The sequence below is a fragment of the Boleophthalmus pectinirostris genome, unplaced genomic scaffold (assembly GCF_026225935.1).
Source record: "Boleophthalmus pectinirostris isolate CB_2022bp ecotype Guang Dong unplaced genomic scaffold, ASM2622593v1 HiC_scaffold_7, whole genome shotgun sequence".
Classification (NCBI taxonomy): domain Eukaryota; kingdom Metazoa; phylum Chordata; class Actinopteri; order Gobiiformes; family Gobiidae; genus Boleophthalmus; species Boleophthalmus pectinirostris.
Genome location: NW_026571473.1, coordinates 21,055,102 through 21,071,181, shown reverse-complemented (window position 1 = coordinate 21,071,181; position 16,080 = coordinate 21,055,102). Strand labels below are relative to the sequence as shown.

General features: G+C 38.4%; 1 protein-coding gene across 1 annotated transcript in view; it reads right to left on the bottom strand.

Annotated features, from left to right (window-relative positions):
• Positions 1-5,879: 5,879 nt before the first annotated feature.
• The window catches only part of ncanb (neurocan b), a 153,395-nt gene continuing 143,194 nt past the window's right edge, over positions 5,880-16,080 (bottom strand). Inside the window, exons 16-19 of the mRNA XM_055164801.1 lie at positions 15,194-15,276; positions 13,829-13,973; positions 6,949-7,131; positions 5,880-6,092 (exon numbers count right to left, since the gene is read on the bottom strand). Of these exons, the coding sequence (XP_055020776.1) occupies positions 5,962-6,092; positions 6,949-7,131; positions 13,829-13,973; positions 15,194-15,276 (542 nt within the window). The 3' untranslated portion in view covers positions 5,880-5,961. The remainder of the gene's footprint in view (positions 6,093-6,948; positions 7,132-13,828; positions 13,974-15,193; positions 15,277-16,080) is intronic.

Genomic DNA, 16,080 nt, shown 5'->3' with positions numbered 1-16,080 from the left:
TAAAGAATAAAATACAATGACAGAAGAACAAACATCAATAAATATGATTAAACACATGTGGGTCGTCTCCACACAGCTCAGTAGGGGAGGGTACAGTACAGTGTGTGTGAGCTGTGTGCACACGGTCCAGAGGCTAAGCAACAAACACCCAGAGTCTGAATGGGGTTTAAGAAAAACTCAAATATTTACAACACTGAGGAGAGAAGCAGTCTGTCTCTCCTCTCATCCATCTTCATCGGACCAGAGCTCTGTATCAAAAACAGCTAAAATCACTAGGATCTGTACAACAGTGAGGGCATGGTACAGCAGTCCACAGGAGAACAATGGAGTTACAACACCATTATAAAAAAAAATAATAATAATAAAAAGATGTGTAAAATAGCACACTTAACTGTTTGCAAATGGTATTTTTGTTTAACAGAAATATTTCACCATTTCATGTTAATAATTATTGAAGTAATGTTTCAAACAGTTTGGACACAAGCAAGATAACATGATTATTATTTTTTGTTCTTCAATTTTATTTTGAAGAACAAATTGATGTATTATGACTTTGAGTGTATCCTTCTGCGTTAGAGCTTTGAAATGAGCAAGAATGTGAAAAGTGAATGACATGCAAACAAAACAGTATTCAAGTTTTAAAAATAAATAAATAAATGAAATGAATTTTGGGCCTCCCTCTCCACTGCTGGCCAGTCGATGCCATCAGTGACTAAATGGGATGCAGGGACAGACATGGTAATGGTGGGATCAATAGTCTGTCTGTGTGGCTAAGGACAGGCCTTTTCTACAGCTTTTATTGGCTTGTCATTGACAAGGAGTGTTCCCCTTTTCAGAGCATCAGTCAAAATACAGGCGGCTCCCTTGTGTTTTTTGTACTGTCTCGCACTATAACAAATTTAGCTGTTGCCTGTTGCTCCTGGTTGCATCATGCAGATACAAGGTAAGTCAATGTCACCTGCTCGGCCTAATTGATTCCCTCAGAATTAGCAGTCAACTCAGTATGTTTATAACTTAAGAGATAATCTGTAATGAACTTGCACTTTCACTTTTTAACTCTGGCTTCATTGGTATGCATTAGAGAAGCACAGGGTTGTCAAATACATCTTGCTCTATTGTTCAATTATTTCCTGCATAAAGGTTTAAGGGAGGTGCCGAATTGGACGTTTGGGACAGAAGAAGTTAAGAACGTTGTGGAGGTGGGAAACAAGGTAATTGTAATACATTTTCATTCAAGCAAAGTAGTCAACTTTCTCTTATGTCAAAAGTTCTCAAGCAATCAGTTTTGTTCTCTGGAATGGGACAGGGTTAATATCATGCTTTGATTGTTAGCAAGTCTGTAGTATTTTCAAGTATTAAATAACTCTGCTCAACATTGTTATTTCTTAGGTTGAATAAAATCTTAATACCATGGGTTATTTATAAAACAATTCTTCAATACTAATCAGAACACTCCCTTTTTAAAACCCTACCAATATTTATGTGGTAGAAAACAATACATCAAAGCACTATTTGTTTCATTTTGTTCTGTTGACAAGTAAAATTGAGACAAACTGGGTCTATGAGGGTGAATTTATGCAGAAAGCTGTGAATGAGGACAGCCTGGATCACAATTAAAGCTCCATTTGAAGGAAGTGAAGGGCCCTCCTCGCTGTGGGCACGTTTTACCTGTAGGCCCAGGGCTGCACAGGAGAGGCAGCTGGCACCAAGCACTCAGCTTCATAATTAGTACTCACAATTTAATGGATGTGCTGTGGTATGTGTCTGCTGCAAGACGCCACTGTAAACAAGGAGATTTAACTGCAAAGTGTACTATCCAACATGGCTCTAACCCCATAGAAATATTCATTAAACACTATGGGGGGTCAACAAAATGTATCACTACCACCAACATAATTTTATCATCCCTGTTTGTAACATTTGTGAAGGTGCTGGAGGGGCAATGCTAGCCAGGCTGGTGCCACATAGTGTCTCCGCTCAATTTCATTTTTCTCCAGCGACTAGGTCAAGAATCAGAATACACGGTTTGCAACAACCCCAGAAGCTGTAGAACGCACACTGGCCAATCAGCCAAAAGAGTTGTGAAGCCATGACTGGCCCCTTTTTGTGGTACAGCACAACAGTAAACAAAGTGGTCGAGATGGATGTAGACAAAGTCATACATTCTATGTTGGCAAGGATTCCCAAGATCGAGAATTGTAAGCCAGAACAAACAGAATATTTGGTGAATTTTATCAAGGGGAAAGACATTATTACCCTTCTTCCTACGGGATTTGGGAAAAGCTTAATATACCAGCTAGCCCTGTTAGCAGCACATTGCATACGTCACAACCAAATAGCAGCAAATGGTTAAATAAAAAAGTACTTGCCTACCGTCAAGCAAACGTATCCTAATGCTGCAAGGTCAGACGTTTTTCCACAACCGCCTGAGGAATCAGGCTAGGGCAATACTGGAGCAGTATGGTGCTGATTCATTTTCTTATTTTGAAACTTAAGTCATGACAGCTCTATAAATCCTCCTTGTGGTATCTATGAACACTACAGGATGAATTTGTCCCCATCACAACACAACTTACAGACCTCTCAGATTCACTAATACTGAACACAATACTATAGTGTAAATATCCTACAGAATTGACTGCGATACCTCCAACAATGTAACAAAGTGCAAACTAATGGACCATTGCTCACCACAGCATCAAGTGCCCAATTATGTCTGTACAATTAGGAAGAAAGACAGTTTTCAAGCCAGATAAAGATTTTCTGAATTACAACAATCAATGTAATTTAAAAAGAGACATAATGGTAGCCCTTAATGGACAAAGGTTGAACAACGTGTCCTCTGTGATTCTGCTGACACCTCATTCTTACTTAAATTCCCTTACACAGTTCAAATCTGTGCTCTGTCACAGTCCCGACCTTTACTACAGCGTAATTACACTGTCTGTGGGAATCTAGTGTGACTCCAGCCTGCATGTCTGCCCTTTCACTCATCCCGCTGCGGTCCATCCATTTTCAGATAGAGACTCGGAGCCACGGTGACCAGAGTTTGACAGCTGTGACAGTTGTGCAAGACCCGCGCCCGTCACCCTGAAACCTCTCCATGAGCTGTCCATCAAACTGTGCCTCCCCCCTTCACCTTCCCTCTCCCCCCTTGTCTTATTGTGATTGGGGCTTTGTGCCAGTGAGATAGCATGGCTTGTTAATTAGTCATGCAGAGATTAATTAAAGAGATAGTAGGAGCAGGTTGAGTGGGCCCTTCGAAGGATGCTGTCATTGCCAAGGTGAGGACAGACCAACAAAAAGCTTAATTGGGAGAGGATACGTGTATTTGTTTCACTCTGGTATATTATTTTACCAAGGGACAAAAAGACTGTTTTCCTTCCATTGATTATCACATAGTAATTTTACAACAGGTATTCAAATACTTGCTCTAATGTAGACCGGATTTGGTAGAAACAAGTTGGTGTGTCTCTCACATAATAAAGGATTTTTAATTTAATGTCAGACCTCCTGTCTTTGTTTTTTAATTAACTTTTCCAATGGATCTGTGAAGACCAGCTGATTTTGTACAATATACTGTTGACTGACTTACTGACTTCAAATTGATCACCATTTCTTTTATTGACTATGCCCTTCTTATATTAAAACAAAAACTACAATTTTACTTGTCCTCATCTCTTTTAAATATCAGTTTCCCTTATTGTGGCATGGTTTGGAGCCTTCTATTAGCTTGAGATCCTGCTGCTTACTATTTTAACAACCACACTCTTACCTCAGCACTTCCACAGGCCACTGTCAACTTCTAATAAATGCCATGATGTTGGCATAAGTAAGCAGAGACAGTGGGGAATGAAAGGCTGAGCAGAGGGGCCAGACGTGTAATTGACAGCTGTCACTGTAATTGATGGCCTCCATGCAATGACAAGATAGGACTGGGATAAGTGCATAAGTACTGAACAAAAGGAACCACTGTTGCTCAGTGGCATATCCTGCTAAACGCCAGAATTTCTTTAAAGTCTCATCACTATAAGAACAATAGAATCTAGTAAAATTATTGTCAACCAAACAGTTCTATCATAGTCTACACCAAGACTAGATTAGGGATAATTTAGACATAATAGCCTGACGGATAGTGACCCTTTACCCTGTACTAACCCTATTGCGTAACTGTATTCTAAACAATCCCTAAGCATGCTATCATCCAGTAATAAGAAAATGTCCAAAGACTCAGATAAGGCAAAACAGAGATAACATAAAAGCTCTGAAAATGTAGCGAGTTTTATCCTAATCCTACAAGCTTCAGCCTTGAACAGCAGCTTTGAAAAACACCACTCTAAAAATGCAGAGAAGGAAAGAGCAATCCCTCTCTCACAGACATAACACAGCACAGGAGTGAACTCAGGACACCTTCATCTCCTCTCCATCATAGTCATCATCTGTTGGCATGACCTCACTTTACTGTCAACAAACTCACAGAAAATACAGTGTCATAAAAAGTAAGTAGATCCTTGACATTGTTTGTGCATACAGATTTGATTCATATTCAGCAGGTTGGTATTAGTCCCTGTCTGTGTGGTTTACAGTGGCAATACGGTTAGAAAGAGGGCGGCCATTATTCTTTCAAAACAACCAGGGCACTTGATGGTAAACTATGACTTGAATCATGTGAATAAGTTTGTGATGCAGTGGACTCAAGTTAATCTTAGTTGTAATATTTGTCTTATCAGTACTAATGCGCTAGTGTTCCTCATCTATTTTGGGTCATATAATAAGAAATGGACCAGTCTATCGGCATTTATCACAGGCTGTGTCCAAGACCACTAGTTCCTCTCATTCACTATGTAGGGCACCAGTCTAGTGGACTGGATACATAACCTTTTCCATCTTTATGTGAGCATAAATAAAGACACAACTGTACAAACCAAGAATCAGATTATCAACCCTTTGGTTACTGAGAGACTCGAGAAAAGTGTATTGCTTCTGATGGCATGGCATATATTGTCAAATCCTCTTGATTCACTTTGTTGTAAAATCCATTAACATTTCGGCTCTCAAAATTGCTTTTTAGGGTTTCAATGTGACCAAAGTGCTTTGTAAGTTTTAAATTAATACTGTTATGAAATCTTAACAAAACAATATATGGTTTAGGATACCAGTAATTTACAGCAAAATAATATGAATGCCTGTCACTTTAAATACAAGTAGACAATAGACATTATGAACGGACAAAAGAAATTGATGAAAATAGAATGGGACTGCTGTACTAGGACAAGATGGGATGGTGAGGATATCTACGGTGATTTGAGAACTACTAATACCGTATAAAATATAAAATGAAGAATGTGTTTCATGATGTAACATAGTCCATAGTCTCTGGGATCTCAGCTTCTGATCTAAAGCAACTGTCTCACACTGACATGAAAATACAATGCTAAGAACACTCAAAGAATTCAATTACAACTGCCTCTGATTCAAAGTAAATCAACTCAATGATATTAAGTCAAGTACAATGTCTTACAAAGAGCAAAAAACCTAAAAGCAGCAAAAATCAACATCTAACATTTGTAAAAATAGGCTCAAAACATGGACGCCTCCAGTCAACGGTGTAGTGATGTTGTCCCTATTTACAGTCCAACCACTGGTCTCCAAAGACTGGCTGCATTGAGGAAATGATTTTGTCAAAACAAGAAAAAATTGTAAAGGCCCATGTCAGAGATTACCATGGAGCTCAGGAGGGCGTTCAGACTTGGAGATAGAAAGAATATAAAGGGGTTGTTATTGTTCGGTGTTTCCCGTGGAGATTAGCAGGGCAGAAAAGGGGCGGTGCCAAGAGTGGTGAGGAGGAAGTGGGCGGGTTTCAGAAGAAGTGGGTGGGGTTACACATTTTAGGTGTTACAGGTGGGAAGGCAGCCGGCATCAGGAGGAGGAGACAGAGGGCGGACGGGTGTGATATTTGGTTCAGAAGTGGGCGTGGCCGTGGTCATGCTCCGCCCCATGATGCCCCCCCTCTCTGTGCCCGTGCTTCTTGTGCTTCCTGCGCTCCCTCCTGCCCTTGTGGTGATGACGTCTGTAGCGATGGGCCCTCCGTGCTGTACAATGGACACAAAAAAGATTTATTAGGGAGAGATGAAAGCCAAGACAGAAGAAGCAAGAGGCAAATCAATCACTGACAAGTACTAGAGAGAGGTGAAACCAGGCAACACAAAGCAAAAATAGAGGAAAAACACTTTGGTCCAAACTATGCAGATTTTTGGAGTTGTATTTTAGTTAATGACAGGATTTCTTAAGCCCACCGAGCTAGCTACCCACGTCGTAGCACTGCCATAAGCCTTTTTTGTACGGTGCTGCCAAATTCCCTGTCCCCCTTCTTTATTTTGCCAACAAAAGCAAGTCGCCTGCAATGAACGATAACAGCTCTAGAACTGTGGACCATAAAAACTTTTTTTCACAACACATCTTAATCACTCAAAACAGGGCACTGCTATTTTACCATTTATCATAGCTGTCACAGTGCAGTGAAAGAAAAGAAATAACAGTTTATTGATTATTTATTTTCAGCAGTGTATTTCAAAAGATTACTATAAATAATTTGGCAGTGGTTAGAAAATCCTGTTTATAGGATTTGTAAGTGTATTAATTAAAGATGGATCGCATCGAACATCTTTTGTATTCATGGAAAATCCAAGCTGTTGTCAGTTTTGTTTGTACTTCAAAGGAGACCCCAGCACTTTGAACTGACCCATAACATTTCAGTGTAACTACCATCACTAAAGACTTTTGCTAGTAATAATTAATACAGAGACACCCATGCATGTGTTGAAAATTGTTTGTTCCTTAAGGCTTAGTGTGTAGGAGTCTTGGATTTAAGCTCTCCCTAATTATGCAAAATGTACCAACACTGTGAAGAAGGCCATAATGTTATACATACAAATATTTGGTACTCACAATTCATGCAGATGATTTTGGGTCGGTCCCACTTGCCGTTGGCGCGACACTTGGCAGTGGGCACGTGGCGCTGAAGGAAGCCGTCTGCGCACTGGTAACGCACCACTGAGTGAATGTCATAGTGGGAGCGTTTTCGACCAATCAGAAAGGCGTTGTCCACTGAGGGAGGGGCTCCACAAAGCACTGTTGAGAAATAAGAGGCATTATATTCTAAACCTTAACCATAATTGATATGCAGTCAAAGGTCATGTTTGCATAAAGCTGTCAAAATCTTCTTAGCAAAAACACTATAAAAAGTCAACCAAAGAACAATGGATCCCAATCTATACTGAACTTTACATTAATTGTAGACAAGTTCCAAGTAGATCATAATTTGTTTTTGATCATTTTTAGTCTCAGTAGTCTTTAGCACTGTAATTTAATTCAACGGATGACCTACTTCTTCCCAAATATAACCAGCTCTAACCAAAACAGTAACAAGATCAGTGTATGAATATGCACATCTAAAATGCATGTTAATGATAGCTTGGATAAAAGCATAATTACAGTATTCAAATGATATAACCTGCCATTTTGAACCACAATGCAGCTCCACTGAACAAATACAATGCTGTTTCCCAGTTTGCCTTTGCACTTTGTCCAACTCCCTTAAAAAGTGCCTGTTTAAAATGTGACTCAAATGTCTGGAGGCGAGTGAGGCCTGTCTGAGTGTATGAGTGAGTGGGAGGCGGTCAAAGTCCAGGCTGTTTTCGACACATAAAGAGTCAACGGTAGAATCTGATAAATGTTCCCTCTGAGCTGACACACACACCGGTGACACTCTGAGCTTGGGCTTTGGCAGCAGAGCTCTCTCACGTCTTCACAGTTTACACTCAGCGCTGCCAGCCTCTCAGCAGTGGTGCCAGGTACATTTGTGTGTGTAATGCCGCCGTGACCTCTAGATGGCACTCTTACACCTGTGCCCCCATTAGCATAATGTCTGCTAATATTATGTCAACTCCCCAAGTCTAATTGACCTCCTTGTATTTTCATTTGTGCCATCTGACTTGACACAGCACCGAACCTGTTATTAAATCCTTAGAGGGGGAAACGGATCTATTGCTAATTTGAGGCTTGCTAAAAAGACAAGAGGCTATTTAGAAATTCAAGCTAGGCGAGAAAAATCGTTTCAGGTAGAGCTAAAAGGACATTTTAAGAATGCTAATTGCGACTGTGCTTTAATGAATCTTTTTATTCTAATACAAAGACATAAAGGCTCTCTGAGATCATGGCACAGAAAAAAAAAAACACAACATAAAAAAACAACCTATGTCTGTTCACTTCCCTTGCACCAAACAAGAGCAGGCCTTTAGCATTTAAACTTGAATGGAGACAGCAGGTGATGCCATCTGGCTTAGTTTCAAGTTAGATCTATAGAGAGGCGAGCCTGCTCACAGTAAGATAGCATGTTTTTCAATGTATTTTTAAGCAATGAAACACTTCTATGCCAACAGAGCAGTAGCTCCATGGACAGGTGGCAGAAGTCTAATATGAACATTTAACATGCATTTAAAGGTCCAATATTACACTAAATTGAGCTTTTAGCTATGTTATAATGTTATTACTTATCAAAAACATACCCGCTGTGTTTAGTTTCATTCACACATGTTTGACTAATCCTTTATTATTAGTTTACATCTCCAAAGTTCAAAATGCTCTGTTCTACCTTGTGATGTCATGAAGTTTTCAAGTTAACAGCTACCTTTTACCTTTACCTTCAGTTCAGTAGAGATTGGCAATACCAGGGTTGAAATCATCCAAATGATTCTAGTAAAGGTGTGGAGAGTTTAAAAACACAGTGGAGCACTTCCTGTATTACCACATGACATCATCACAAGGTGGAGTGTTTTCCATCTGAGAGAAGAATATGTAAGGTTTGTGTCTTAAAAAAACAAACAAACTGTATTTATGTTATTGATGAGGAAACAACATTATAAGTCATAAATCAGTGTTATACCTCAAATAATGTCAACATTATTCAGTCTTCTATACACTCTTTGTTACTGTAAATAACAGTGTGATATGTTACATAGTGCAGAGATGTGTGAGTGCAGGTGGAACAAACTCTTAAAAAAAGGTAAAACTCTTCTGTGACATTAGGATTTGAAGGCAATGCACCAATTAGTGGATATTAGTAACACCAGTGTTGGATCAGCTGTGACAAAGGCAGTCTGCAAATTAGCTCCCCATTAGCACTCATGTACCTGCTCCCCATACAAATGCCTCCTGATAGCACAAAGAGCCATGCCATCCTTACAAATAGTGTAAAAGTCACTCTGACTTTTTCCACAAAAGCAGTTCCTCTTAATGCTCTACTGTCCTGTTACTAAAGGAAAGAACTTTTACAAATACTGGTAAAAAGAGAGTTCTAGGTTTTAGTAATTCATTACATTTCAGAAACATGTTATGAAGTAAAGTGACAAGTGTCGGTTGGATACATGATGATCAAAGGTAGGTACATACAGCTTCTTTCTGCCCTGAATATTAACTCCTCCTGCCTAAATATTTGATAAAATACTTTGCTCTGTCATCATAGAGAGCATTATATAAAGATCATTACAATTGTATATAAGTGAGAACAATTTGAACTGTTTCTATATTTAGTTCGAACTTAGAACTTATTGATGGTAAAAAGTAAATAATTTCAGTGTTAAGATTCAGTCCTAATAATGTTGCTATTATTGTGCTTCAAAGCGAAGTGGGGCCATTTTCAAAACTGCACTATTGTAAAAAATCTTCATCACACTTCCCCTACAAGTAAGTTTGAAGTTTCCACTTAAGTCTCAAAGAAATTTTTCTGAAAATATTTACCTCTTTTGTTGAAATGCCCTTGCCTAATAGCTGGTTAAGCAGTTGTGTTTTTTGCCCTATTGAGAGAATAATACTCCTTCAGAAGAGGCCAGCCAATCAGGGCTCACCTTTCCTCCTGCAACAATCAGAGGCTTAAACCAAAGCAAAGGCTAAGGGGAGCTTTCAGGTGTGATTGGGAGGTGCTGAGAAGAGTCCGTGTGTTTTCAAGTGGGGATAAAAGAAAATGTCACTATAGTTGGGGTAAGTGAGTGCAGGAATGATTTTATGAGAGAAAGGTGTTTTGACGAGTAAAATGGTACAAGGACAGCACTGACAGAGCAGCTTAGAGAATCCAAAATCCACTTCGGAGAATATCCTGTATGCAGGGGCTTAGCCATTGGAAGTAGGCACCAAAAATAATGTATAAAATTTTAAGATGTACAGTATAGAGGCAGTCAACTTTACACTCAAAACTAGAGAAAATCTAAAACAATATTATTACTTCAAGGAGTAATCTCTTACTATAACACGCATATATAAAAAAAAAAAAAAAAGAACAAAAATCAAGATAACATCCAGAGTCAGGGTTAAAGTTGTTGGCGTTCATTCTTCAGGCTATAACAATGTAGATGTGAATATCATGCCAAGCTTTTGTTAGCAGCTCTCAATGGTTAGCCTTGAGAGCAAAACTGCAGTTCAAAGACGGCTCAGATCAATAACTTGTCTAAGGAAAAAAATAACACTGAATACCGAAGCACCTATTTCTAACAAATGCCTCTTGACACAGCACAGTATGAATATTTAATACCATAAAAATCAATATGTTTTATATGTAGAGCCTTAGTAACACAGGGTCATATATTTGTCGACACAATATTTTGCCACAATGAAACAGCCAGAGATTCAGCGCATTTAGACCAGAGGACATTTTCACCATTATAGTCTTACCGTCTGTACTGATAATGCTTCAAGATGTTACATTGGGCAATTTGAGGTAAATACAATGGACTATCGACTGTAAAACAAATAAGGGCTGGTCAGGTCAACTATAACTCTGATTTCATTGCTTTTTATTTCTTGTTGTGGTGAGTCAATGATATAAGAGTTATACTGCATTAACTACAGAATTTATGTGAAGTAAATAGTGGTGGTTATGTGGAGTGAATAGTTAGTCCCCTTCTGCAAAACAAAATATTCTGAATACTAATCTTAATTTGGGCTGAAACTCTCCCCATGTGAGTCTCATTTTCCTCTGTGCGTTTTGAATAATAATGTGTGTTTATGAAGAGCAGCACTAACCGAAACAGATGCCACACTATGCACACCGTGACAGTAAATCTATTGAAAACAACAACATATTTAGCTTCAAATAAAAAGAAGATTCAAATTTGCAACGTAATTCCCAACTTAATAACAACTTCATGCATCAATAAACAAAGCTTAAATTCATACAATTTACTAATATGCATAATAAAAAGAAATATACCAGTACATAAAACACATTTAAAGAGTGGAATAATTCTCCAATTATTCTCAAATGATTGGAAAAGGATTTGAAGAATGACAGCTAAGCGCCCACTTAAATGTTTAAATTAATCTGTAATTCATTTGTTAAATGCTTAGGTGCACAGCCATTACGAGCAGGATTACTGTGTATAAGAAATTGTCTTTTTCTTTAGAATGTTTATTATTGGAATGGATAATATCCTTACAATTTATTTTCTTTTTAGCACAAAATTTAAAAAGCCAGTGAAGGCATGCTGAATGTGCTCTGCAATCTCTATAAAAACAAAAAAACATGGACCCAACTAATTCTTAATCTAGCAAAGGCAAACAGATTCCACACTCATATTACTAATTAAAAAGACCATTGTCTTTTCCAACATTATTGCAACAACAATGCAGCCTTACAGTGCTGCTGCATAATGAGAAAAAATAAATTTCAATCCAAAAGTGTAAGGTCCTTCATATTAACTTCTCAGACTGATGCCACAATAAAGACCAGCTCACCTAAATATCTCAGAAATGTGTCAAATGGCTTTAACTCATGTTTCAGGTCAGTAGTGTATTGTACAATTCTGACCTGCGTTAAATCTCAAAGTGAAAGTATTTCCTTCTCAAACTCAATGTTGCACCAGCGTTGTCGCACAGTGTAACCAGTGCCCAATTTCCAGCGTGCTCCTGACCCTAATAAGTCAATTACAATCAGCCTTGTCTTTTCATCTCCCCGACTCCCTCTGGAGGCCATCTTGTCTCCTCACTCCAACCCCATGTAACGTCTACTGTTATCAGAGGAGTTGTGTGGCACCACGCTGGTTCCTCTCTCCAATCGGGCAGCCTATAGTTTGTGTGTGAGCTCATCAGACACCCACAGGCCTGATTAAGAGATAAGTGCAGCGTGTTTCCATACAAAGACTCATGTAATCATCTGATAGAGCACCAAGCGAGGAGAGGAGGGAATGAATTCAGGCCATCACCATTTATAATATTTTAACATTTGGATTCACAGGGTAATGGTATTGAAAAAGTTAGCAAAAGTTATGGAGAAGTGGGACTTTTCCTTCCTATATTTAAATGTAGGAAACAGTGAATAAAATGATTTTATTGGAGCCTCGGCAATAACAGCTTTCAATTCAACTGTATGCAGCTGTGCTTTTAACCCTTGCACTATTGTGTTTTTAAAGTACTAAATTCACAACTGAACCTGGGTTGCCAGTACCTTAAACAGAGGACACATACAAGCCTAATGCAAAAGATCAGAAGATCCAGAATTCACTCACTTGCAGAGGCTGCACTTGTCTAGCACTGATTATGATCAAAAAGAATTCAGATAAAAAATACTCATTTTAGGACAGCACTGAAAATGAAATTATAACATGGCTATTATGTCCAGTTGTGTTATCAGTAAAAGAAATATTTGATTTGAACATGTATCTCGTATGTAGGTGTTTTAACTGCAGTCAGAAACCTATTATAGGCTACATGCAGGTTATTCATTTTTGCTTTATAGAAATGTAACTAAATCATGTAGGTTAAGGGAATTCTAGATGAGAAATGAAAACACTTCCAGAGGACTTCAGAGGTTTTAGCCTGCAGCCCCCCGTGGTTTGTTGTGTCCCAGTATCTCTTGCCTTACACTGGACCCATTACTGTCCACCTAAGTATTAATATGTATCTGTCTTGTTGCCATTGGTCAAAGTCTGCACTCTATGCAAATGTGGGGCCAGAAAAAGCTCTAACAAGCTCTCAAAGGGATGTGTCCTGGTCTCACCACAGAGCTGGGACTTAACAAGGGCCACAGGTTGGTTTCTGCTCTGAAGATTTTGAGAAAGTAACTGGTGTTAAGATTCAGTCCTATGGCAAATACTGCTTTTTAGGGGTTGCCTTAGTCCCTTCTCTTTTGAACAGGATATCTCAAATCATTCATTCCTTTTGTCTGTGTATGAGGAATATGTGCTGAATAGGTGTAGTGTAAATTTTATCTATGTTCTGTGTTAGATAATTTTACCCAGACTGTTAAGCATTATAACACTGTGGCTATGTGTCTGTTTTACAAAGGCAGTTAGTCATAATGCTTATTCTATTCGAAGAGCGTATATTTAATTCCAAAACTTACAGAGAAACTTAATAGAGAAAAGTTGATGGAAAAGAGTACTGTGAGATGGAAGTCACGATAAGTTTGAAGTACACAGACTGATTGAAGTGGCCCTTATCTAAGTCTATAGCGTATAATTAGTAACTTAACTTCCAAACACAATTTCACATATGTACTGTCAACTTCTCATGAATTTTATCTTTTAGGTTTTCGCCTGTAAGAAATTCAAAAACTTCCTGGAAACGATGGTAGTGCAAAAATGCATCTCCTTTGCCCTTGTACCTTCAACTCCAAAGTTTTCTCTCACAGATTTTTACGCTGCTCTCGAGTTATGCCTCCTCGAGTCTGCCTGTCAGTCATCCTAATCACTTGTAGAAGCCTTCTCTCTCTCTCTCTCTCCCTCCCTCTATCTCTCTCCCTCTATCTCTCTCTCCCCTGTCGCTCGGCTCCTCTCACCTGTTCCCTTTTTGCACACGTAGGGCAGATTGTAGTTGCAGGGCACGTCGTTCCATTTGCCATTCTCGTGAGCGATCATCACCACGCAGTCTTCTCCTCCAGCGAAGAAGTTGTCGGGTTGGTTTTCACGCCAGTTCTCGTATTGCTGCCAAAACACAATACAGAAAAAAAACATGAATGCTTGCATTTTGGTCTCAGTGGATTTTACACTAAACTTGGCAACTTCTTATATGTTTCAAAAATCTGCAACTCTGACAAAAGTTGGGACACTACAACAGTAAGTAAATAAATACAGCTTTATCTGCATTTTAGGGGTAGAGATATTTTGCTGTGAAATCAAATTTTTGGCACAAGGTATTAGTTATCCCAAATGACAATACTATATATAATTTTTATGTCTTCTGTATAATATTGTATTTTGTTGCCATCTAAACATTTAACCCTCTCAGGCTCAAATTAATTAAAAAAAGCTCAGAAAATATGGATTTAGAGTAAGTAGGTAAATGGAATTTAGCTGTTGCAAATCTGCAACGCCTGCCTGGAGAGGGTTATGTGTTATTGAATATATTCTGAATATAACCAGAACATGAGGCATTCATAAAGAAGCAGAAGGTATTTATATTCATAAAGGTAACAGAATTTTCTGTTATCAGATGTGATATAATGAGACGAAAACATGTTTTACAATATGAATCAATTCATGCAATTTAAGATCCAAATAGACTAAATAAACTACAATCTACTGTTTTCTATCTATATGAGAGCCTGAATGACATAAGATTGCTTGAAAGCCTAGTGGAGAATGTGATGTGAAATGAAGTAATGGTTCAAAGAAGTGTTGGTACTCAAAAAGAGGATATTTAGAGTGGTTTTGTTGAGTACCTGTGCATACCGACCCATTGAATATAGCTGAATATAACCCCAAAATCGAATTAAATGATTTTGGTAATGCTCCAATATGAGTAACATATGAATAGAAATATATTTGGAAAAAGATTTCACATCGCTATCCAGTGTTATTAACAATAATCTGAATCTCTCAGTTATTTTACTTTGCTAAAGGAAACTATTGTTTATCATAATTAAGCTAAATGTGGACCATGGACAATAACTTAAGACATAGAGTAAGACAATGTAATCATGGAATCTCACTGGGGACTAAACAAAGAGCGCTCTGGAGTCATAATAGAAGAGTAATTAATGAATTCATTTCTTTCTCAGTCGCAAAACCCCTGATGAGATAACAAGCGCCCACATTCTCTGTTTCTACATCACAGATTCACTCGATTATAACAAGTGAAAGCAGATAGCAGCAGCAGGAAAAAAAAAAAAAAACAGCTTAAGAAAATTAAAACAGTGCTTCACCAAGTCCATTTTGTCGGTCCACTGGAAATCATCTTCCACAGTTCGGTCATTCAAGCCGATCCACGTGTTGTCATGGCTCAGGCCTGCAGGTGACAATCACAAACAAAAACACTGTAAATAAAATGAAATATAATTGCATTAAATGTTTAGAAAATAATTACCAAAACAATATAGTTCTCCCAAAAGCTGCAGTTTTGAAAATGGTTTGCCCCAGTTTTCTAACCATCAATATTCTCTCAAAATTTCAGACTTTTTCCTGCTGTTTGTATCCTTGCACCAGTACTGTCTTGACTTTTCAGGGTCATAATTTTAAATGATTTCAATCATTAAATCCTAGAATTTCCTGCAGAATGGTAAATATTATAGCAGTCTTTTAAAACACTTAAAAACCTGTCTGTTTTTGGCTAAAGCCCTAAAAATCTTATGTGTCATTAGCATCTCTTTAGCACAGACTTAACACAAGCAAACAGCTCATTATCCAGTGGCTATATGACAGTGTGTGGCTCTAACAATGGGCTGAACAACTGGAGCATGGAGGTCTCCGCACAGAGGGATCAGCTGTAATGACTTCCTCTGGTTCTGCTGGAGATGCTACTCATGAGATCCCTGCCTGAATAAAGCACTTTTTCAATTCCAATATTTTGGTTTTAATCTGGTCTTTTTCAAGCCATGGATGTCTCCTCACACACATGTGTAACAGAATCTCAATCATAGTCTATCTGATTAACATTATTAACAGGCCCATTAATCTCCCTAATGGCTGCCACCGCCTCATCGCAGGGGTGGAGTCGTACATTTTCAAGGCAATTAAACACACTTTTGGAGGAAACTGTGCTTGTGTTGAAGAAGAAAGATGGCCTCTGGATGGATGATGATGGCTTGGCAGC